Consider the following 25,642-nt stretch of genomic DNA (forward strand, 5'->3'; position numbering starts at 1 on the left):
TAGAAATATTTTTCCTTTATACTATTCTAACACTAAAATTAGTGCCAGAAGTGGGGTGTTACTATTATAAACACAGGATCATAGCTTAGCAGTTTGAGCCACAGGCAGCAGGGAAACTAATACCAGAGGTTGGATCGGTGATCCAGGTTATGTAATAGCAATACATTTCAGGATACTGCCCCTCGCAATAACCTGGAAAGCACAGCACTTGCATAATGAACCTGAAACTCTAGAACAAGGGTTGACAAGTTAAGGCCTGTTTTTGTGAAGAAAGTTTTATTAGAACACAGTCCTGCCCATTCAATCACGTACTGTATACAGCTTCTTCTGTGTTACAATGGCAGAGCTGAACAGCTGTGACAGTGACTCTATTATCTGCAAAGCCTAAAATATTTACTATCAAGCCTTTATAGAAAAAGTTAGCTGATCCCTCCTCTAGAAGAGATTGGAAAGCAGAACTTTAGTAGTGTATTGGTGGCTACTGGCTGCAATTGAAAGAACTGGCCACTTTAAAAGCAGAAATGAAAGAGAACCAGAATCTAGAATATCAGGACCTTGCCATTCTAGAAAAGCTAAATGTTACTAAACCGTTAAAAAAATGGCAGATTGTCCAGTAAAACTCTCCCCCACGCAACCCAGTATATAGATGCTCCTTGACTTCATGATGGGGTTATGTCCCAATAAACCCTCATAAGTTGAAAATATCGTAAGTTGAAAATGCGTTTAGTACCCCTAACCTACCAAACATCATAGTTTAGGCCAGTCTACCTTCAACATGCTCAGGACACTTCCCTTAGCCTATGGTTGGGCAAAATCATCTGACGCAAAGCCTATTTTATAATAAAGTGTTGGAATATCTCACGTAATTTATCGAGTAGTGTACTGAAAGTGAAAATCAGAATGGGTGGGTACAGAATACTTGTAAGTGCAGCGGTTGTTCGCCCCTGTGACTGCGTGCCCGACTGGGAGCTGCGGCTCGCTGCTACTGCCCAGCATCACGGGAGGGTGGTGGACTACATACTGCTAACCCGGGAGAAGATCAAAATCCAAAGTATGAAATGTGTATCACTTTTCACACCATTGTAAAGTCGAAAAATTAGGTTGAACCACCGTAAGTAGGGGACCATCTGTACTCCTCCATTATACTAATGAGCCTTGACAGATGACTTGTTTAAGCAATGGAATGTGAAGGAATATGATGTTCACCAAATCTGAAAAAAAGTTTTAAATATGCTTGATTTAGCTTGGCTCTTGCTCCACTGTCTTTCACCACGAGAAAAGGATGCGCCCCAGGGAGGTACTCCTTCAGCCTGGATGCTGAAACCTGAACAAGGACAAACGCTGAACCCGACCCCATGATCTGGAGCAGTGCCATATAACCGAACCGCAGAACCCTGAGCAAGCGATAAGTGTTGTGTTAAGCCATCGATACCTTGGATTTGTTTTTCATGCATCATTTCCACATAATAATTCTGAAAATCCTTGAGGGAAAAAGAGCTGTACATTCTTCCAGTTGATGAAAATGCCTCACATCTGCCCACAGAAGCCTGAAAGCTTAAAGGCAGACATTCAGTCGAAGAATACAGAGCCAGTGACTGACTAACAAATGTGCTCTAAAAATAACTGTAATTAAAAAGAAGCAGCCTCCTAAACTTCGACAGAGCTGTACTATCAAAAAACTCCATTAGTCTGTGACTTTTCAGGGCAATTCTGCCCCCAGGGGATCGCTGGCACTGTTCAGAGACATTTTTGGTTGTCACAATTGGGGAGTACTGGCAGCATCTAGTGAGTAGAGGCCAGGAATGTGCTAAACATTCTACAACGCACAGGACAGCTCCTCAAAAGAAAGAATTCTTTATCCAAAACATCAATAGTGTCCAGACTGAGAAGGACCGCCTTAAAATGGCACTTGGGCCCCCAATCTTTTACAGAGAGTAAGCTGAGAAAGCTGAGCAGCCCCCAAGAAGAACACATTTTCCAATAACCACTTAAGATATATTCAAAAGGACAGTAGAAAAGAAACACACTTCACAGAGTGGAGCCAGGTACTACAGAGAACAGAGCATTCCTTGCAGAAATGAGATTCAGGGACTAATCAAGGAATATTCCCCCCACCCCATCTCCAAGGGAAGTGACACAACATCTGCCCAACAGAATGTCTTTCTTTCTTAAAATAATTTTAAAAATGTGTTTATTTATTTATTTGAGAGAGAGAGTAAGAGAGAGCAAGCGTGGGGTCTGCATAAGACTCTATGCCGAGCGTGGAGTCTAACACAGGGCTTGATCCCACTATGCTGAGATTTAATGACCTGAGCTGAAACCAAGAGTCAGAGGCTTAACTGACTGTACCACCCAGGCACCATTGCCCAACAGACTTTCAAATTACAAATAACCCATGACTAAACTTTTCAATTTCCCAAATGGGATTGTTTACTGGATCTGAAATAGAGATTACCATGTATCACTTGGGAAATAAATGCCTTGATAGACTAGGATTTTGGGTTATCTCCCCTAAGCAGGGGGTGAATAAAGGTGTGGAATAAAGGGAGCAAAGAAATGTTTCATGACCAGAAGGGTAGACTGTGACAGAGAAAAACGCTCACCAACATTCTGAAGTCCGCCTCTCCACATTTCCCTGTCCCTTATAATTAGGCAGGTCCTCATGTTCTGCCAATGGGCTCAGAGAGGAAGTGGCGTGTGTCCCTTCCAGGCCAAAGCACAGAAGAGACAGTACACACCACCCGGCTTTCTCCTCCCCTGACACAATGACCAGGAACCACGCAGATGGTGGAGCCTCATTCAGCTTGGGTCTCTGAGGGACTATGTGGAACCCCATTCCCAGCCCTGACTTGTACTAAAACCCTAACAGAGGAAAGTTCAGGTTATTTTACCAAGTGAATGATCTTAGACCAGCAGAGGTATTAGGCTGGGGTGAAGGGTATTTAGACTTAGTAGTAAAGCAGAGAGATGAGTATCAGTTGTGGCCTCAAGACCAGTTACAGGAGTGGGTGCTGTTGTTTACCCCATTAAACTTCTTCTAAGTTAGTCAAGGAACAAATATCAAGTAAAATCCTGGAGTAGTATCCAGAACTTACTGTATGAAGGAAATAGGAACAAGTAGCACCAGAGGTGTCTTATAGAGTGAGTCCTGTGGTGCCTGTTCTGATCCCTGGTTCAGGATCCCTCCCAGCTGCTAGCAGTATTGGTTGCTGAATTTTCAGCAAATCTCTCTCCTGGAACTGCCTACAGCCACAGAGAGCCACCTTTTCCAAGGTCATGCTGCTCCTCAAAGTCCAACTGAATCACCAGCTGAGGACTCTGGAGTGATTGAATTCAATTCAATTCTTCCCTCTGTCCAGTATTAGTATGACTTCCTTTACTCCCTTAAAGATGTTGATGCTGAGGGGACTCCCCAACAAACTTCTTTCATGTATATCTCCATCCTAGAGATTGTTTCCCAGATAGTCTGACTTAAGATAAAGGCACATTCTTCTTCATAGGTAACAGATCCTAATATGTCTCTTATAAGCTAAAATTTATTATTAATAAATTTTCTACAGTTGTACTGTATTTTTACCACTTTATCCATCCACACTAAGGGAGTATATTAAAATATCCCAATACTATCGTGTTCGTATAATTCTTCTATTTTTCACAGTTTAAGCTTTGTGTATTACAATTCCACTGCATGTATAAAGTTCTTGACAGTTACTTATCCAAATAGGTGGATTACACCCTTTATCCTCACAAAGTTACTGAAAAATACTTTGTCCCTAGCCCCACCATATTCAATGCATGTGATTAAATAGTTATCCTTGTTCTCATGTTTTATTTTCCCACTACATCTTTGCCAATACCTTTGCTTTCAGCCTTTGGAAGCTTGCTATAATTGTCTGCAATACAGAAACACATGATGGTGGTGGTTTTGTGTGTCAAAATTTGAACTTTGTTCGTTAAGGGGTTAATCCCCTTTACCCTTTATGTTATATATTGGTCTTCTGTAATTTTAAAGTTTCTTTTTTATATTTCTTGCTATTTCTTTTGTCTCCTATCTTCTATCATGTAGTCTGTGATTTCTGTTTTACCTACCTGCTAGCCCCCCATTAATCTGAAAATTTTTTATTTCGAAGATTTTACTTTACTAAAATCAAATTAACTTCCATTGTAGCACATTACTGTCCTGGTCCACAGGGCAAAAGAAACAAAAACAAAATCAAGAAGTTTACCTCATTTGCCTCACACAATATATAATGTGATGTGGAAGATGATATACTTTCCCACGTAAGGAGATTTCTCTTACATTGCCTAAAGATGGCATTAGACACAACAGTACAGCAGTTGCATATGCAATATACAAAGCAATTCAGTTAGAATGATAACTAAGGATAAGCCTAAATATCTCACATATGTGACTGTCTTAAAACAGGTAACTTGAGCACAAATCTGTGTATTCATTTGAGTTAGGTTATTTGACACAAGGTAGCTCAAATATGTAATTCCACTGAATTAAATACTTTTCAAGAAATTCCTCTCAAATTAGTTGTTATACTTTTCAAAGAATAAGCTAGAATTAAAACTAAAACACAAAAACACATGTCCACACAAAAATTTGCACACACACGTTCATGTCAGCATTTCTCATGATAGCCATAAAATGGTTATCAACCCAAATGCCCTTCAAGTGATGAACAGATAAACAAAATGTGGTATACATCCATAAAGTGAACAATTATTTAGCAATAAAAAGAAATGAAGTACTGATACATGATAAATAGATGGATGAACCTTGAGAACACTATGCTAGGGAAAAGAAGCCAGACACAAAAGACCACATTATATATAATTCCACTTACATGAAATATCCAGAATAGGCAAATATATGGCGATAAAAAGTATGTTAGTTGTGTAGGGCTGGGGGTGAAGGGAACAGGGGATAACAGGAATTGAAGGCTAACAAGCACAGATTTCTTTAAGGGGGGTAAAAATATTCTAATGAAAATGTTCTAAAATTATATTGTGATGGCTGTAAAACCTTTGAATATAATGTAATAATTATACACTTTATAAACTGTATGGTATGTGAATTACATGTCAATAAAGCAGTTAAAAAACAGATTACAAAAATATAAACTATTTCTGAATATATGAGAAACACAACTCTGATAAATACTCAATTTTATATAACTGGTAATGATAGCAGGATATTTTATATACCGCTTCATTTCAGAGCAAAACTAAGCTTATACTACTCATGTAAATCGGTGAAATACAACTTTCCCAAAATATAATTAAAGGCAGTGATGTCAACAAAAATGGAAGAGTAGACTGCTCCACAGAAACACCAAAAAGCAGAGCAAAACGGATCAGGATAAACTTTTTCAGAAATCTGGGAAACAGGTAAAATGTTCACAACAACCAAGTAAGTACAGAATCAAGAAAAAGGCAACTTAAAAAACAACAAGAAAAATGTGTGGTGTTTTTACTAGCCCTTGTCCCACCCATCTTCCTGGCTGGGTGGAGAGTCTTAAAGAAAACAACCTGCATTCTCACTGTGAGACTCTGGTCTTGGGCTAGACAGGGGGCATTTCTCAAAAACACTGCAAGGCAAATGAATAACCCATTTCGCCTGTGAAAAGACATTAAAGTTGAAGAAAACAAGACATGGCATACCATCAAGTGTACAACATATGCATAATGGAAGTGCCAAATAAGAGGAAAAAGGAAAAGGAGCAGAAAAAAATACTTGAAAAAATAATGACCAAAACTTCCAAATTTAATGAAAGACATAATTCTATACATCCAAGCTGCTCAATGAACTCCAAGGATAAAGGCAGAGATCTGCACTGAGACACATTATAATCAAACGGCTGAAAACCAAAGACAAAAAGAGAATCTTAAGAATCAAGAGAAGTAACTTGTCACTTATAAGAGATCCTCAATGATATTAAAAACTGATATCTCAAAAGAAATCATACAGGCCAAAAGGCAGTGAAAAGACACATTTAATAACTGCTAAAAGAAAAAAAATCCAAATAAAAGTTCTACATCTAGCAAACTATCCTTCAAAAGTGAAGGAGATAATTAAGATACTTTGAGATAAATAAAAGCTATGGGAATTTGTTGCTAGTTACCTACTCTATAAAAAAGGCTAAAGTAGTCCTTCAGGTAGAAATAAAAGGACACTACACAGTAAACTGAAGCTGTAAGAAGAAATAAAGAATACTGGTAAAGGTAATTACATAGGTAAATACAAAGGTCAGTATTACTGTGTTTTGGATTTTTAACTCCTATTTTTTTTTCCAATATGATTTAAAAGACAAATGCATTAAACAATAATTATGTATCTATATTACTGGGCACACAGTGTATAAGTACGTAATTTGTGACAACTACAACATAATGGGGGAAGGACAGATTGTATAGAGGAGTAGAGGTTTTGTGTACTGTTGAAAGTAAGGTGGTAAGAATTCAAAATAAATTCTAAGTTGAAGAGATTAATTGCAATCCCAATGGTAACCTTTAAGAAATACTCCCTCCAAAAACAGGAGAATACGTATTTTTCTAAGTGCACATGGAATATTCTCCAGAATAGACCACGTTAGGTGACAGAACAAGTCTCGATAAATTTTAAAAGACGGAAATTATACAATGTATCTTTCTGACCACAATGGAATGAAGCCAGAAATCAAGAAAAAAGGAAAACTGCAAAATTCAAAAATTGGTGGAAATTAAAGAGCATATTCTCAAATAACCAATGCAGCAAAGAATAATTCACAAGGAAAATAAGAAAATACTTTGAGATGAATGAAAATGAAAAAAACAACACAAAAAAATTTAGGGAATGCAGAAAAAGCAGGCTCAGAGGGCAATTTCAGCTGCTGAGTCTGTGTTATTTTGTTATGGCGGCTCAAGCAGACTAATACAACGTAAGTAAACAGAAAGACATTCATCCAGTGTCCGCGAATCGGAATACTAAATATAGTCAAGAAGGCAAAACAACCCAAGCAATCTACAGAGTCAATAAATGAAATCTTTATTAAAACTCCAATGGCCTTTCTGCAGAAACGGAAAAGCTGATATTCAAATCCATATGGAGTCACAAGGGGCTCTGAATAGTCAAAACAATATTTAAAAAGAAGAATAAAGTTGGAGGGCTCACACTTACTCCCATTTTTCAAAACTTACTAGAAAGCTATAGTATCAATTCATCTATTTTTTCCTTTGGTTGATTGCGCTTTTGGTACCATTTGTAAGAATTCATTGTCAAATCATTATGGTTTACCCTGATATTTTCTTTTAAGTTTTACAGCTTTAGCTCTTATGTTTAGGTCACTGACACATTTTGAGTTAATTTTTGTGTACGATGTAAGGTAAGGATCCAAATTCATTCTTTTGTTTGTGGAAATCCAGTTGTCCCAGCCTCGTTTATTAAAGAGACTTATTTTTTCCCAGTTGAATGGTCTTTGACACCCTTGCTGAAAATCAGTTAGCCACAGATATGTGATTTTATTTCTGGACTCTTAGTTCTATTCCATTGGTCTATGTCTCTGTCCTTACAGCAGTTCCACATAATTCTGATACCTGAATTTCATGAAAATTAAATACTTTTGTGCATCAAAGGATATCAAGAAAGTGAAAATACAATGTATAAAATGAGAGAAAATATTCTTATGTTCCGTAGATGAGAGGAACTCATCTACGGAACATAAGAACTAGGAAGATCGGTAGGAGAAGAAAGGGATAAAGAAAGGGGGGGGGTAATCAGAAGGGGGAATGAAGCATGAGAGACTATGCACTCTGAGAAACAAACTCCGGGCTTCAGAGGGGAGGGGGGTGGGGGAATGGGATAGGCTGGGGATGGGTAGTAAGGAGGGCACGTATTGCATGGTGCACTGGGTGTTATACGCAACTAATGAATCATCGAACTTTACATCAGAAACCAGGGATGTACTGTATGGTGACTAACATAATAAAAAAATATTAAAAAAAAAAAAGAAAATGGGCAAAGTACTTGAACAGACACTTCTCCCAAGAAGATATACAAATGACCAATAGCATATGAAAACATTCAACATCTTTAGTCATCAAGGAAAGGCAAATCACAAGGAGATACCACTTTGTACTCACTAGGTTAGAATAAAAGTCAGTAAGTATTGGCAAAGATTTGGAGAAATCAGAACCTTCACACATTGCTACAGGGAATGTAAAATGGTATAGCCACTATTAACAGTTTAGTAGTCCTTCTAAAAGTTAAATATACAATTACCACCTGCAGGACCCCTGGGGCGCCTGGGTGGCTTAGTCATTAAGCCTTTGCCTTAGGCTCAGGGCGTGATCCCAGCATTCTGGTATGGAGCCCTGCATCAGGCTCCTATGCTGGGAGCCTGCTTCTTCCCCTCCCACTCCCCCTGCTTGTGTTCCCTCTGTTGCTCTGTCAAATAAATAAATAAAATCTTTAAAAAACAAACAAAAAACAATTACCACAGGACCGAATCCTAGGAAGATAACCAAGAGAATTGAAAATAGGAACTCAGACAAATACTTGTACATGAATGTTCATAGCAGCACTATCCGCAAAAGCTAAAAAGGCAGAGATAATGCAAATGTCTATCAGTGGATGAATGGATAAACAAAACGTGGTACATACATACACTATAATATTATTTGGTCATAAAAAGGTATGAACTATTGACACATGGTACAATATGAAGGAGATTGACAATCTTATGCTAAGTTAAAGAACCTAAACACAAAAGGTTACATCTGATTCCATTTATATGAAAAATCCATAAGAGATAAATCCATAAACACAGAAAGCAGATTGGTATGAGGCCTGGGGCTGGGGAGAGAGAGAGAGATGGGGACTGACTGCTTAATGTGTATGATTTTGGGGGCAATGGAAATATTTTGAAATTTTGTATCGATGGTGGTTGAACAATGTTGTGAATGTACTAAATGTCAATGAATTGAACCCTTTTAAAAGATGGTTAATTTTATGTTATGTGAATTTCACCTCAATAATTAAAAAAAAGAATATGATGATAATAATAATAATTTTTTCTACTAACCCGATGAATAATTCCAGCAGAGTGAAGGTGCTTGATTCCACACAGCATCTGATAGAGAAGGTAGGACATTCTTTCATGATCTAGTTCCATCTGAATCACTTGGCAAAGATTTGCATCCATGAGCTCCATGACTATGTAACTTCATGGGTGAAAAAAGATGACAGCTAAAGTGTACAGCAACAGTCTAAGAATAATGTACGAACATAAAATTTTAATTATCACACTTACACATCTTGAAATTCTTCTAGGGATTTCTGTGGTGTGAAAACATTCAAAAGGCCAATTATCTGTGGCAAAAGCAAAGAGACCAAAAAATTAGACACCACTGTTACTAATAATACTTTCATTTAGGAACTGCAAATACATGGGTTAAAAAAATTCCACCGTCAGTATAAGAATTTTAAAATCTTATGTTCTAAGCCCAAGTAATCTCTCTTATTTTACTTTACGGCCAGGGATCAGGGGTAGGGAGGGAACCAAAGCACGCAGGATCTTTAGGGGGTGAAAATACTCTGTATGATACTATAATAGTATATATTGTGTCATTACACATTTGTCCAAACCCAAAGAATGTATAACACCAAGAGTGAACCTTAATGTAAACTACAGACTTTGAGTAATAAGGATGCATCAGGTGATTATGATGAATGTACCCATCTGGTGGGGGATACAGGTAATGAAGTAGGCTATGCATGTGTGAGGGCAGGAAGTGTATGGGAGATCTCTGTAACTTCCTCTCATTTTTGCTGTGAACCTAAAATGCTCTTAAAAAAAAAAAAAAGCCTTAAAAAAAACTGTATCAACGGAAGAGTTCCACATATCCATTACATTTATGAATACTCAATTATCAAGGACCTATATCATACAATTCTCTACATAATTTGTAAGCAAGTTTTAAATACCTTCTACCAGCTCTTATCTAACTTAATACCTGTATATGATCTCAGCCCTCCCTGCAATGCCCTCAGTTTTTCATAATACTGAACTTCCCCAGTTTTCTGCATTCCCAGTCTATTCACTGGTTCATCCACAGGCATGCCCTTTCCCCCACCATCCTGTCTTTAATCCTTTTCCTTTCTCTACCTGTATCCTTTCCCTGAGCAATATATGGTTTTTTGTTTTGTTTTGTCTAAACATCTCTATGTGGATAATTTCCAAATATACATTAAAAGTCCTTGCTTAGTTTGTAAGTCTCAAATATATATTGCCTATATATTGCCACTTCACATGAAAATCTCACAAATATAAAATTGAACTCCTTATCATTCCTACCCAAACCCTTAACTTTTCCGGAGTGCTTTCTCTTATAAAAGAGAAGGCTCACAGTGATTTTTTACTCCTTTTTCAATAATTGCACCATAATAAATGTTGAAAAGAATACTATCCCATTGTACTGTCAGCTGAACTTCAACCTATTCTTCTTATTCCCTGTGCTACTGTATAGATTGAGGATTCTAACATCTCATCTAGACTGCTCATGCTATAATTATTTCTAACATTAAGATTCCCTAAACAATGGTTTCTATTTTATTGCCTGTAATATGGTAAAAGAAAGACCTGATCATATTACTGACCTCTTTAAAAACTTAATGCCAGAAAAAAAAATTTCAAAACTCCCTTGCAATACGTATTGTTCAAAGCCTTCCTTCCATGACAGAACATCAACCCAGTTCATCTCCTGCTAAGCTCACTATTAAACTTGATACTTTGGCCTTCCTAAATAAGCTTAAACAATGTTAGCTTTAAAAATGCTCAATGCCTTTAAACATACTCTTCCCTGTACTTGTCATATTTACCTACTAAATTCAGTTACCTTCAAAATTAATGACTTTCATAGAGTCTGACAACCTCTAGTCCTTGACAGGTGGCTGAATATTTTCTTTACTTAGTCCCCACAATATCTTATATGCTATTACGGCATTTAACACAGTGTCATATAGTCTCATTTTCACAACAGCCTCATCCCAATCACACCAGGATCCTTGTTAGAAAGAATTATTCACTTTTTCAGCGTTGACACACATTTTTAAAACATGTGTTAACAATTAGGGATGGGAAAATTTTTCTAGACCAACTTCATGAGAGCAGAATCTATGTCATTCATCTAAGCTTTATGCCTTATAGAGGCATTCAAATGTTTGTCCAGTGAATAAACTCAGAAAAATAATTCCAGATCAGAAAAGGTCAAACAAATCTGTTTAAGACAGGGAAAGTGATAATAAGAATGCATCTAGCTGCTCAAAATGAATTAATTCCTGACTCCTAAATAGATGAACTGCACATCTAGAGACTTGGAGAAATAATAAAATTGTTCATATCTGAGAAATGCTACAGTAGAAGAGAAGTGTTAAAGATGAAAAGCATAAAAAGACAAGAGACTAGTGGTTGCTTAGAGCCAAAGGGGTTGGGAGATAGGAAAATGAGAGCTAAACAATATGGAGATTCTTTGTGACGTGATGAAAATGTTCTAGAACTATGGATAGTCACATACATCAGTGAATATACTAAAAACCACTGAACTGTACACATTGAGTGAATAAACTGTACAGTATGTGAACTGTATCTCAGTAAAGCAGTTACAAAATAAAGAAGACAGACAGCTGTCTTATTTTTCAAAAAGGAAAATAAAGGAAATTATATCAATCATAGACTGGACAGCCAAACAAAAGTCAAGGACTGATTCAGTGCGTGGTATATAAGTACTCTGAGAGAAGTAACACTTACTAGAAGCAGGTAAAAATTCACTGAGAAACTGTACTTCCTTCTGTGAATAGAACAACAACGACAACAAAGAACAGCAGCAGATCAGAAATGTGGTAAGTATATGAAGATTTCCAAAAGGTATTTTTGAAAATGTCTCCAGTCATAATATCCATGTGAATAAGATGAAGAATTCAGGAGAGATGGGTAATTTTTATAGTTACACATGTCATTTTTGCGGTATACCCAAGGGTCACTAATGAACTAATCCAGCAATTAAGAAGGCATCCTGAGCAACACTGGGACGTGAAACTAATAAGTGAAAGTCAGAATGAAGGAAAAAGCAATACCCAACAGTCTGGGAAGAGGAACCAGATTTCACATGTGAAATTCTAGGGAGAAATAGGAAGTACTATACTTAACCTCCAAAACCAAAAGATAAAAAGTAAAAGATGGGGGGCACCTGGTCAGTACAGCATATGACTCTTGATTTGGGGGTTATAAGTTTGAGCCCCAAGTTGGGTATAGAGCTTACTTAAAAGTAAAGTGTTTAAAAAAAAGAAAAGAAAGTAAAAGATGGGAAAGATGTGATCTATTAGGAGGCCTGTGACAAAGAATAACTTACTAAAACAATGTGAATCAAATGGTGACCTGATTTCTAAATAGGATTATAATGTCCATGGTTAAGAGGAGATTATATGCCTCAGTTCTCTTGGAGATTTCAATCAGACATGAAGTACTGTGTGCTAGGGGACACAGCAAAGTATGTTCAGAGATAAGTGACCAAGTTGAAAAACAAACTCAAAAGCATCTATGAAAATAGGAAATGCAGAACAATATGAACATACTTAGTACCACTGAAGTGTATGCTTAATATGGTTAAGAGAGTGAGTTTTATGTAATGTGTATTTTACCACAATAAAAAAAAAGAGGTGGGAAAAAACAGATGTTTAGACCAATGAAGAGATGATCTGTGTGGAACATGAAACTGCTGAAAAGGCAAGACATTACAAAAACATCCATCCATTAGAAGTATAAAAATTCCTTTATCATTCCTGGCTTTCCTATACAGTTGACCCTTGAACAACATGGGTTCAAACTGTGTGGGTTCACTTATACATGGACTTTTTCTGATACAGTACAGTGTTGTGTAAGAATTTTCCTTATGATTTTAGTAACATTTTTTTCTCTAGCTTACTCTAAGAATATAATATATGTAATACACAAAATATGTGTTAATCTACTATTTATGTTATCAGTAAGGCTTCCAGCCAACAGTAGACTATCAGTCGTTAAGTTTGGGGTAGTCAAAAGTTATATGCAGATTTCGGCTGCAAAAGGGTTGACATCCCTAACTCCCACATTGTACAAGGGTCAACTGTATTTAGTTTTACATTCACTCTCCAAACAAATCTACTCTATGTCAGCACTCTTGTAGGTGCCAAGGGTACTGCCTGCATGGACCTTGCCATCCCCATCAGAGGGTTAACTATGTGAAATAAGCTTTCCATGCCCTCCATTTAGTCAATGGAACCATCCTTTTTTGCTGTCACCCAGGCTCAGGAAGTAGGAGTTTATTGGCCATGTTCCCAATGCAACATCACAGTCATCACCACCTTGAAATGGACTACAAGGGGGCATGAACAGCTCCATCTGAGGGCAGGAGGCCACCAGCAAAACCCTGACAAGCAACATGGCTAGCTCCCACATAGAACAAGAATGGCTGACACAACTTGTTGCCTGTCACTGACTTTAATCTACACCTCTTTCTAAGTGCTCTTCTTTCTTTCTGGGAGGCTCTTTTCCTTCAACAACCCAATTTTTACCGCATTTTTAAGAATTAACCTAGGGCCACCTTTCCCCAAAGCTTTTCCCATTTCATGAAAGCTCATACAATCTTCTCTCTCCTGAAATCTCAGCACTTATTTTCCATCTGCCACAATTTGACAATCAAACTTCCACTGCTTTATATTTGATATTTCACTATGTATGTGTCTTCAAAATAACACTATACATTCCCCAAATAAGGAGCCTCCTTCTTAACTTCCGTGAAGTTTTCCCCTCATGACGAATCTAACAACTCCAGTACACAGAGGCCTGCAGCGCTGGTTCTCAAAATGTGGTAAACTGTGTTATCTGGCATTAGAAAGCATTGAGCTTATTAGATTTTATCAACTCCTTTGGACAAACACCACAAGACATCTTCAGTCCGATGCTTTTGGTTTGGTTCATAAAACTGTTCCTTACACAATTCGCTCCCAGTTTATTTCCTCTGGGCTGAGAGAAATCATTCCATTAAAATAATCATAAAAGTATGTTTTCACTCATTCTCAAAGTGAGTGAAAGTTATATTTTTAAGTCGCTATAATCATTAGGAAAAAGAATTAGGGATATTTTCCTAATTTCATTTAAATATTTTTTGAAGTTTCTGCTAAACTGCTTTATAAAATCATGGACTATCTTCAACCTAAAATGACCAGTGAGTATCAGCATCACTTCAAAACGTGGGAGTAGGGTAGGGAAAAATGATTTGAATTTTGTATCTAATATTATTAAATAAAATTCCAGTGTCAAAGTAAAATGGGAACAATTTCATCTCTGTGCTAAGGCTACAGTTTTCTGAAAAGTCAGCCTGACAGAAAGCAAAAAGTAGAAGATGAGATCAAGCATAAATAAAGTTCTTCTAAAACACCTACTTCTTTTAAAACTCCTTTTGCAAATTAAATGTCAGAAAATTACACAATCTAAATTTCAGAAGCTGTTTTCTTTTGATATAATTTAATAAAGTTGAGAAAAGTTTACACTGTAGATGTATACCCCTTTTAAATGTTTCAATCCAGAAGAACTTAAAGCACCAAATATATTTTTAAAGTTTTTGTTATGTATTCACAAACAAATCTTGATTTCAGCTATACTTAAGACATTTTCCAAAATGTTCACTTACATTTTTGTGATTAACACATTTCATAAGAACTAGCTCTCTGTAAGCCCGTTTAGCATGAGTCTGATTCTGAAATGGCCGGCTTAGCTTCTTGATTGCAACATTTCTTTCAAGAATGGCATCATAAGCTGCACTGTAACAAAAAATTCAAAAACAAAAAAAAAAAAACTTTAAAATCTGCAAAACTGAATTTATGAAACATTCATGCAGATTCCCTTCTCCAAAAATAAAATGCAACTGTATCAATTTCCAATCTTTGATATTCAACATGTTTCTTCTATACCTATTATAGCATATTCAAACAATGTATAGCATTGTTAACTGTTTTTTAAAATGCTAATATATTCAATGGACTGTGAAGACAGACACAGTGCTTATTACTGGGTGTCCTCCAAGATCCACCTAGCATATAATGGGCACTCAATGCACAAATGTTTAAGGACTATTCAGGTCCAATAGATAGCTTTAAGCCTAATGAATCCTTCACCCTGCACCTACACCAAGGAAAGACAGGATTAAAGAATACATGTGGTCATAAATTCTACCCAAATACTTCCTGGAGAATTCTACATAAGTAGATCACGTCCATCTTCCTTGGACACAACAAAATGCATACAGAAAGAGAAAAGAACACATATATAAAGGTATATAAAAGGTTATTTTACAATATAGAAAGTACTTAAAATTTGTTTTTGGAGGAAGAATTAAAAAATCAAGTTTACAAATATAAATGCTAGATCTCAGGACATTAGACGTTGCTTTGTAACTGTTAATGAAACGCCTATAATTCTGTGATATATAACATCATCCTCATCACTCTTCATATCTTCTACCATATGACACTGACTAAACAGCATGTTTTGCAAATGACAGATCAGAGAAAGTAAAGCACAAATAAGGAAAAATATCTTAAAATTATAGAATATTATGACTGAAAGAGACTTTAAAAATCATTCGAATTCACCAGTGCCAGCGATTTGCCCAAGGTTAGTCAGAAAGTTAAAAGCAAAGCTGAGACCAAAAGACTAAGATATGAAGTTAACCACTTTTCATACTGGACTACCTAATATACTATAAGACTTCTGTTTATGTGATATTTGGAAAGTTAGCACACCGCTGATTAAAATTATTCTCTCATCTAACTCAACACTTGAGTTTGTTTTCTAGCTATCTCACTATCTCAAATCTTGTGAAGAAATACGTACTGAGACATTGGTACTCTGGCATGTAAATACAGAATTATATATGCCATAACTATTTTGTGTATACATATGTATACATACACATAGCAAAACATACATAAATATTACAACATTGAGTTAGAAAATGCCATATTTACAGATATGTTCTCCCCAAATTAAAAACAAACAAACATTAGGGGTCATAAAAAAAATAGAAGTTTTGACTGTATCAAGTTATGTTTTATTTTTAAGCATTAAATTCATTCCTTTTAATTTTTCATCTGCTAAAACAAAGTAATATTTCAAACTCTAAAGTATCTAAGTAGGTTACACTATTTTGTATCCAAGGAATTTAGATTTCTAGTTGTTAATACTTAAATGTGCACGAATTAGAGACCCCAATCCAGACCCCTATGAATCTTATTATCACTGGGCCCAAAATACTGCCTTTAAAAAAGAATTAAGCTCTTCAGTTGATTCTGATGGTAACAGAGTGAGGTTTTTGGGTTTTTTTAAATTTTTTAAAGATTTATTTACTTATTTGAGAGACAGAGCGAAAGCACACAGAGGAGAGGGGCAGAGAGAGAGAGAATTTAAGCCAACTCCACATGGAGTGCGGAGCCCCATGTGCGGCTTGATCTCACGACTGGGAGATCACAACCTGAGCTGAAACAGAGTCAGACACTTAACCGGCTGTGCCACCCAAGTGCCCCCAGGAAAACATTTTTAATTTTTTTTTAAAAAATTTGAGAGAGAGAGCGAGCATGCGTGCATGTAGGAGCGTGGGAAGGGGGAGATGCAGAAGGAAAGGGAGAAGCAGACTCCCTGCTGAGCAGTGAGCCCAACGCAGGGCTCAATCCTAGGACCCTGAGATCATGATCTGAGCTGCAGGCAGATGCTTAACCAACTGAGCCACCCAAGCACCCCACAAAAAACATTTTTAAACACTATTAAGAAATTTATAAATACTATATTCCTTACAACAACCATGTAAATTAGGTGAGAAAACTGGCTTATAAGTGTTAACTTGCCATGAGTCACAAAGTTAATACATCATAAAGCTAGAATCTGAACCACAAGCTGGCTTTCAGAATCCTTCTTGTATTGACTGTTGCAAGTTATCTTCTTTAAATTTAATTTGTGGTTTGTTAAAATATGGTTGGCTAAAATGACAACCAGCCAGCCAATAATGCTTTATAAAATTATCCAAATTCTGTAATTTTTGGTATTATAAATTACTTCAAGAGTACAAAAAGAGAATAAATACTATCATTCCCATTAGAGAAATCTGTTAAGATTTTAGTATTTTACCATAATTGCTAATTTTTTTTTTTTTTTTAAAGTAGGCTCCACACCCAGCATGGAGCCCAACACAGGACTTAAACTCAGGACCCTGAGATGAAGACCTGGTCTGAGATCAAGAGTTGGACGCTTAACTGACTGAGGCACCCAGGCACCCCAAGTGCTAAATTTTTTAAAAAGTATATATTATCACAGGTAGAGTCCCCTCCCTTGTCTCTAATTTTAAGAGGTAAACATTATTCTGAGTTTTTACACTTTCCTAAATATGTAAGGATCCTTAACTACATGGTCCTATTTTGCAGATTTTTTTTTTTAATTTATTTATGTGACAGAGAGACAGCCAGTGAGAGAGGGAACACAGCAAGGGAGTGGGAGAAGAAGCAGGCTCCCAGCAGAGGAGCCCGATGTGGGACTCAATCCTGGAACACTGGGATCATGTCCTGAGCTGAAGGCAGACGCTTAACGACTGTGCTACCCAGGCGCCCCTATTTTGCATATTTTAAACTATACATAAATGGTACAATAATGCATATATATTCTGCATCTTCCTTTTAAACTCAACACTACATTTCTGAGATTGTCCTTGTTGAAACATAGCTCCAGTTCATTTTAAATGTTGTATAGTATTTCACTATATGAATATATCACAATTTTTTATTCTCATGGATAGACCTGCTGCTGTTCCAATTTTTGCTATTATAAATGGTGTTGCAAAGAACAGCCCTATGTATGTCTCTTTATGTACATGTGCAAGAGTTTTTCTAGAACCTGGGAGACCTGCAGGGTCATAAACACATGATTTTCTTTAATAGATTCTGAAATAAATCTGGTTCAAGAAGAGGTAATATATAATTATGCTTGAGTGAAGCTTAGAATTCCCCCAAACACTAGTTTATTATGCTAACTCAGTGATCTAAAATTATTAGCAGACCTGTCTCCAAAAGTGTTCTACCCTTCATTTTATAAAGAATTATGTTGGGGTACCTGGGTGGCATCCGACTTTTGGTTTCAGCTCAGGTCATGATCTCAGGGTCATGAAATCAGGCTGCACTGGGCTCTGTGCTCAGCTATCCTGCCCCCCCCACCCTGTGCTTGCTCTCTCTCTAAAACAAATAAAACTTAAAAAAAAGAAAAAAGGATTATGTTGATCTATAAAGCCTAGGCCTTTCATAGAAATTAGCCAGTAAATCAATTTTAAAGATACTCTGAAACACATACAATGAGATGGTATTAACTCACTTCATTCCCCAAATAAGATTTCTGAAGTTCCAGAGTTTCATTATAGTGTGAAAGTGATGATTAAGTGAAGCTTCTTATTAAACAACTAACTAGCTATGGGAATAGGTGCACACATGAAATTAACAAGCATGCCACTTCTTCTTTTCTTATGACTGACAGTTGTCTTTACATGGCTTGTGACCAAGTATTTAATGATACTTTATACTTAAAGATGGCACTGCTGGTTTATAAAGTTGTGTTTATTAAATAATAAAGACCATCAACCCGAGAACAAAAACGTTTGCCATGTTATAGCTTTAAACTGTATAGTTTTATTTTAATTTTTTGAGGCAAGTTAAATATTTACCAAGGTATATATAAGAGAAAAGATGGCAGTTAATGATTCTTTGCTTAATTTTTGGAAGTAAAAACTTACCATACTATTCCTTGAGCTCCTGAGCCTATAGGTTTTAAATTCTGATACCGTTTCAAGACTGTAAAGGTAGAATCTCCAATCTCTACACTATAAAAATTGCTGTCACGCTTGCTTCTGCTCATGATGGCAAACAATTAATTTAATGGCTTCATCCAAATATTCACCGAGAAGCTGCAAAATGGAACAAAATGTGATGTTAGTAAAATGAATTTGTCTAATCTTAAAATTCAAGTCCTCACTCTGTTCACTGATAGTAACACAGATTGCTATACCATGTTAAAAGAACTGCTTCATTAAAACACAACTGAAAGAAAAAAAATACCACAGAGCCTGGTTAGCATTTGCTAAACTTGAGATGACTGATAGTTAAAAACAAAACAAAACTTTTACAAGGGTTAACAGTTTCTCCACCCCAAGTCACTAGTATTAATATGCATACATGTCTTAACTTACTGGAAAACTGTAAAAACAAAAAAAAGCAAATAATTGAACTAAACATGCTTTTAGGTCACTTCCATAGCTTAAAATTTAGAACCGGTCCTTTTTATGTATTTATTATAAAATATGGAAACCTTGATTTTTGTGAGAAATTGATAAACTTTCATTCAAAAATAATTCACAATCTCATTTAGTGTGACATGGAAGAAACAACCGACTGGAAGGCTAGTAAGCTGGTTAGCATTTATGATCCCTACCTAACAAACAGAGAGCAGCACAGTGCCGTCACCATAACAGAGTCCCTGATCCCTGACAGCAACAACTAGGTGTAATGCAGATGCTGAGGTTATAATGGTTGAAAGGATGAAAAGCAGGGTAGAAAATACAAGATAAAATAAGAAGATATAAAATAAAGTTAAAAATAAGAAAATATAAGAGAAAATATACAGAGAAAGCATTTAGTATATTAGGATGTGAAATAAAACAATACTGTTCTGAATTGTGTGGGGCCTCAAAAATATGACATAAGTTCTGACCACAGCTCTTTACCACATGCCCAATTACAAGCCAAGGAAGTCTTTTTCTACCTATTTGAGTTGTATTTATTTACAAACCCATTACCCATTCTTTCTAGATGAAAGTGGTCTACTCCAAAATGCACACAAGACAGCTCCAAACTACTCCCCACATCCCACAATAAACCAAGAAACAAGTTAGGTCTAAAGAATTACTCTGTGTGTGCGTGGCAGGGGGCGGTTTAAGACAATGCTAACAAAACACAAAAATAAAAACAAAATCCTGATAAGACTTAACAATGCAAAGAATCAATTTAACAAATACTAAGTGCCTAACCTGTGCCAGGCACTACATTGGGCTCTAGGGCCAGATTATGTAGACGCTCGTGAACTGGATTCTAACACAGCTGAATTCTTAGAGTAGGATGGAAGGCACTGGAAAGTGGAGAGCAAGAGTACCCTGACCAGGGGTGCCTGGGTGGCACAGCAGTTAAGCGTCTGCCTTCGGCTCAGGGCGTGATCACGGCGTTGTGGGATCGAGCCCCACATCAGGCTCCTCCGCTATGAGCCTGCTTCTTCCTCTCCCACCCCCCTGCTTGTGTTCCCTCTCTCGCTGGCTGTCTCTATCTCTGTCGAATAAATAAATAAAATCTTAAAAAAAAAAAAAAAAGAGTACCCTGACCAGCATCCTGGCTGCTACTTGGAGATTATACTGCAAGAGGAGGGGAACAAAAGTTGGAAGAGGAAAACTAGTACGCTATTGCACTAATCCAGATATTGTACTAATCCAGATAGGAGATAAAATCAAACTTAATGAGGACTCTTAGATGTGATGAAACTAAACAAAAAAGTTCAAACAGTGTAAGCTTTAAAAAAGAAGATAAGTAAATTGAAAGCATTGAGAAGTCAGATAAATGAACTGGATACATTAAAGAGGTGCCAGAGAAATATTTCCAAAATCACTAACTAAACTAGTTATGTAACTCCATAGAGAAGCATCTGAAATGACAAATGTCATTAATTCTGCTTGAGAAGACAGACCAGAAGCTTAAAGAAAAAAGTTTGGTAATGATTTAAAAATCTAGATATGCCCATAGGATGATCAAATATAGGTATTGGGTACCCAGATCAATTTCCTAATGTAACCTGCATTTCCTCTTGTCTACCAGAGTACGGAAGTAGGGAGAAAAAGAAGTGAAAAGAGGAAGAGAGGGAAGTATTAGGTGTCAGGCCCCTCATCAAATATTCCACACACTGATCCTAGAAACTCGGTCTGCCCAGGACCCGGAAACAGTCATAATGGTCTCTGGTAATGTGCACATATGGTCAGAGGCGGAACACAGAGCCTCCATAATAGCAAGGAAAGGCTCCTCTCTATTCCCAGAACAGAATGGCCCAGAGCAGAAGTGCCCATGGTATACACACAGAAGTCTAGACTAAGCTGTGGCAGCAGCTGAGTGATGATAGCTAACACAACTCCTCAGGAACAGGCACAGCAGAGTACCCAAGGTTAAGTACGTAGGCCCGGTCAGTGGTACCCTCCACAAAAGCCATAGCTGCCACTCCCACAAACAAGAAACAGAAAACTCTACTCGCTTAGGCTCTCAGTTACACAGTATTTACTGGTATACCTGAGTCAAACTCTAAGCTGAGTACAATGAACACAACAGTAATCAGTATCTATCTGCTCCTTAATGGAGCTTGCAGTTAAGACAGATAAAGAGACCTTATGTTGCTTAGTATCTGCCTGTGTATCAATATGGCTGTGATAAGAATGTGAAGGGAAAGGACAGGATGCTAACAGAAGCAAGACTATGCTAGTCTGGGCTCAGGAAAAAATTCCCTTGATGCTATGATGTTTGAGCAAGATCTGAACACTGAATATGAGTTAACCAGGCATGGAGAGAAGGGAGCTTTCTAGGCAGAACAAACAGCACATGCAAGGCTAATCCACCAACTTTAACTACTCAATTTGATGAGTCTGAATGAATGTATACAATCCTATAACCACAACCCAAACCGTGCTATAATTCCATCACCACAAAATGCCCCCCGTGTGGGTCCATCCCTGCCATCTATTTCCCACGCACCCCTGGCAATCAATGAACTGCTTAGTTGTGTTTTTCCTAGTTCTTCATATAAATGAAATCACACAGCATTATGTAATTTGTATGTCTGGCTCTTTCACTTGCCCTAATGCTTATTTTTTTTTTAAGATTTTATTTTTTAAACTTATCTCTACACCAACTGTGGGGCTCAAACTCACAACACCAAGATCAGGAATCTCATGCTCCACCGAATGAGCCAGCCAGGCACCCCTGCCCTAATCCATTTACTATTCATCTGTGCTGCATCCCTTTTTACTACTGAATGGTATTCTACTGTGTGGATATACCATTTGGACATCTGGATTGTTGCCAGTCTGGAGGTTATAATAAATAATACTAGTATAAACATTCACACTTTCCCCCCCCATTCATCTTGGGTAAATATTTAGGAGTGGGATTCTGAGTCCTATGTTTAACTTTTATAAGAAATTGCCAAACTGTTTTCCAAAGTGGCCATACCATTTTTCATTCCCAACAGCAAAGTAAGAGTGTTCCACCTGCATCATATTCCTGTGATTACCATTTAACTTTATGTATACTAGTGGGTACATAGTGGAATTTCACTGTAGTTTACATTTACCTTTCCTAATAATTAATGATGTTGAGCATTTTTTCACAAGCTTATACGCTACATCTTTTTTTGATAAAGTAGCTAATTAACAAACTTTTGCGCATTTAAAAATATGATTGCTTTAGTACTTATTTATATATTCTGGATATACATCCTTTATCAGATGTTGTGCAAGTATTTTTTCCAAGTCTGTGGCTTGCCTTTCCATTTCCATTTTCTTAAGTGTCTTTTTTTTTTTTAACATTTTACTTTGAAATAATTTTAGAACCACACAGAAGTTACAAAAATAGTACAAAGATCCTGGCTATCCTTCACCCAGCTTTACTCAAATGAGAGCATTTGACATAACCACAGCACAATTATCAAAATGAGAAAGTTGACATTGGTACATACTATTAGCAAAAAGGAAACTTGACACTGGTACAATACTATTAAAGAAACTACAGGTTTTATTCAGATTTTACCAGTTTTTACATGTACTTTGTGAGTAAATTTATCACATACATCTATTAGTGTAATCACAATCAGAATACAGAAGTGTTTCATCTCACCAAAGAAAATCCTTCGTGCTATCCCTTTAGATAATTACACCCTCTTGCCAACTGTAACCCTGGCAACTATGATCTGTTTCCACCACTATAATTTTTTTTCATTTAAATAATGTTATGTAAATGAAATCACATAATATGTAATCCTTTATAGTTTCCAATATACAGGCCTTGCAAAATTTTGTTCAACTTCTCCTTAGGTATTAATATTCTGGGTGCTACTGTAAATGTTTTAATGTTAATTTATTTTCAAATTTTCAATTGTTCATTGCTTGTACACAGAAATACAATTAAGTTTTTTGTATAATAACTTTGTACTAAGCTCATTTATTAGTCTTAGTAGCCTTTTTGGTGGATTGAGATTTTCCACATATACAATCAGTTTCATTTCTTCATTTCCAATTTGGATGCTTCTGAATTCCTTTTCTTGCCCCACTGTACTAACTACAATTTCCATATAATCCTGAATAGATGTGGTAAGATCAAACATCGTTCCCTCGGTTCCTGATCTGAGGGGGAAGGCATTCAGTCTTTCACCACTAAGTATGATGTATATGACAGGATTTTACTAGATGGCCTTTAACAAGATGAGAATGTTCCCTTTAAGTACTATTTCACTGAGAGTTTTTAGTATTAGTAAGTACTGAATTTTGTCAAATGATTTTTCTGAATCTATTGAGACAGTCATATAATTTTGTTTTCTTAGTTGGTTCATAGGAAGTACACTGAGTGATTTTCAAATGTTGAGCCAACCTTGTATTCCTGTAATGAATCTTATTTGGTCAAAAGTATCCTTTTTATATTACTGATTCATTTGGCTAAAATTTTGTTGAAGGCTTTTCCATTTATTTTTATGGGGAAATTGGTCTACAATTTTCTTTCACGGTAGCATAATGCTGACCTCAAAAAATGAGTTGGGAAGTGTTCTCTCTCCTCTTTTATTTTCTGAAAGACTCTGTGTAGAAGTGATACTTCATCTTGAATGTTTGATAGATAAAACGTCTCAGTGAAGCCTTCTAGGACAAGAGTCTTTTTTGAAGTAAGGTTTTCATTGCAAATTAAAATTTTACATATATAGATATACACAGGACTATTCAAGTTATTTCTTCTTAAATGAGTTTTGGTAATTTTGTGTTTTTCAAGGAATTTGCTAATTCCATCTAAGTTGTCCAATTAAATGTCTATAGGATCTGTAATCATGTATCCTCTTTCAACCCTATACGGTAAACTGTGTTGTTGTTTTTTGTTTTTTGTTTTTTTTTCCTGATCAGTCTGGCTAGAATTTTATCACTATTTTTGATCATTTTAAAAAATTAGATTTTATTTCTGACTTTATTGTTTTGAACTTTTCTATTTCATTGGTTGATGCTCTTGTTTTATTTCCTTCTTTTTGCTTGTTTTGGGATTGCAATTCTCTTCTAGTTTCTTAAAATGGAAGCTTAAAAGTACTGGTTGGAAAACTTTCTTTTACTATAAGCACTTAATACTATAATTTACTCACCACTTTAGCTTCTTCCCATGATTCGTTATCATCATATCCATATTTAACAATAAAATAAATACAACCACTTATGTAGGTTTTACTTTACGCCGGATCTTATTTCAAGTGCTTTATAAATTTCCTTTAATCCTCATAACAGGCCTATGAAGGTTTTCTAGTTGTTTATGGCTAAAGGGTAAATTCAGTTCTTGTTACTACTATTTGGCTGGAGGCATAAATCCCATGTACTTATTTTGTGTGATGTTTCTTTATGTCAAGATAGGAATTACTGTTTTTCTATCTTTTAGATGACGAAATTAAGTCTTAGAAAGGTTAATTGTTTATGGTTACAAAGTTAGTAAGGGGTGAAGATTTGAGTCCTTCACCCATACACTATATCGAGTCCACATTAAAAAAAAAAAAATCTTGGTGGTGAAAAAGAGTATGAAGGGAAAGGTACAGTTATAAATATGTTGAGTCTGAGATATCTTTAAGATATCCATCCAAATGTAAGTATCAAGTTGATAGCCAGACACAGAACTGGACCTCAGAGGAAAAGTGTGGGTAAAAGATACAAATTTAAGAGTTGTTACTGAGCCAATGAAAATGATGTTACTCAAGAAGAGAGCAGTAGGAAGGAAGAGAGACCCAAGATTCAGCTTTGTGAACACCTACATTTAATGAGCAATTAGAAAAAGATAGGCCAACAAAGAAATCAGAGAAGATCTAGCCAGTCACATATAATGAGAGAAGATATTGGAGAAGCCAAAGGAAGTGTTTTAAACCACAGTGGTCAAAAGCAGTGAATGCTACAGAAGTATCAAAGAAACCACCTGAATAGAGTAATGGGGTTTGTAGAAGCTAGACTGGAATAAGCTGAGGTATAAGTAGGATATGATTTTAGAAACAGGTTAAACAGGTATCAGTACTTCTTAACATAAATTTAGCAAAGAAGAGAGGCAATTGATAGAGAAAAGTAAATGGTCAAGGGAGAATAATTAGATTATATACAATACATAACGTAGCATAGCATAGCAAATATAAACGAAGACAACATGAGCACATTTACCTAATAATAAAAAGGGTCCAATATAGATAGGAAGGGTGAGAATAGGGGAATGAAAAAGAAAAATGAC

The 25,642-nt window shown here is 36.3% G+C and overlaps 1 protein-coding gene across 3 annotated transcripts in view; it reads right to left on the reverse strand.

Annotated features, from left to right (window-relative positions):
* Positions 1-25,642, reverse strand: part of MAPK8 (mitogen-activated protein kinase 8) — a 102,380-nt gene that overhangs the window by 18,818 nt on the left and 57,920 nt on the right. For all 3 annotated transcript variants that reach the window (XM_040623831.1, XM_040623832.1, XM_040623833.1), the window contains exons 2-5: positions 18,847-19,017; positions 14,713-14,842; positions 9,297-9,355; positions 9,069-9,207 (exon numbers count right to left, since the gene is read on the reverse strand). In XM_040623831.1, the coding sequence (XP_040479765.1) occupies positions 9,069-9,207; positions 9,297-9,355; positions 14,713-14,842; positions 18,847-18,968 (450 nt within the window). In that variant the 5' untranslated portion in view covers positions 18,969-19,017. The remainder of the gene's footprint in view (positions 1-9,068; positions 9,208-9,296; positions 9,356-14,712; positions 14,843-18,846; positions 19,018-25,642) is intronic.

This window comes from Ursus maritimus, unplaced genomic scaffold (genome assembly GCF_017311325.1).
Source record: "Ursus maritimus isolate PB19 unplaced genomic scaffold, ASM1731132v1 scaffold_7, whole genome shotgun sequence".
NCBI lineage: Eukaryota > Metazoa > Chordata > Mammalia > Carnivora > Ursidae > Ursus > Ursus maritimus.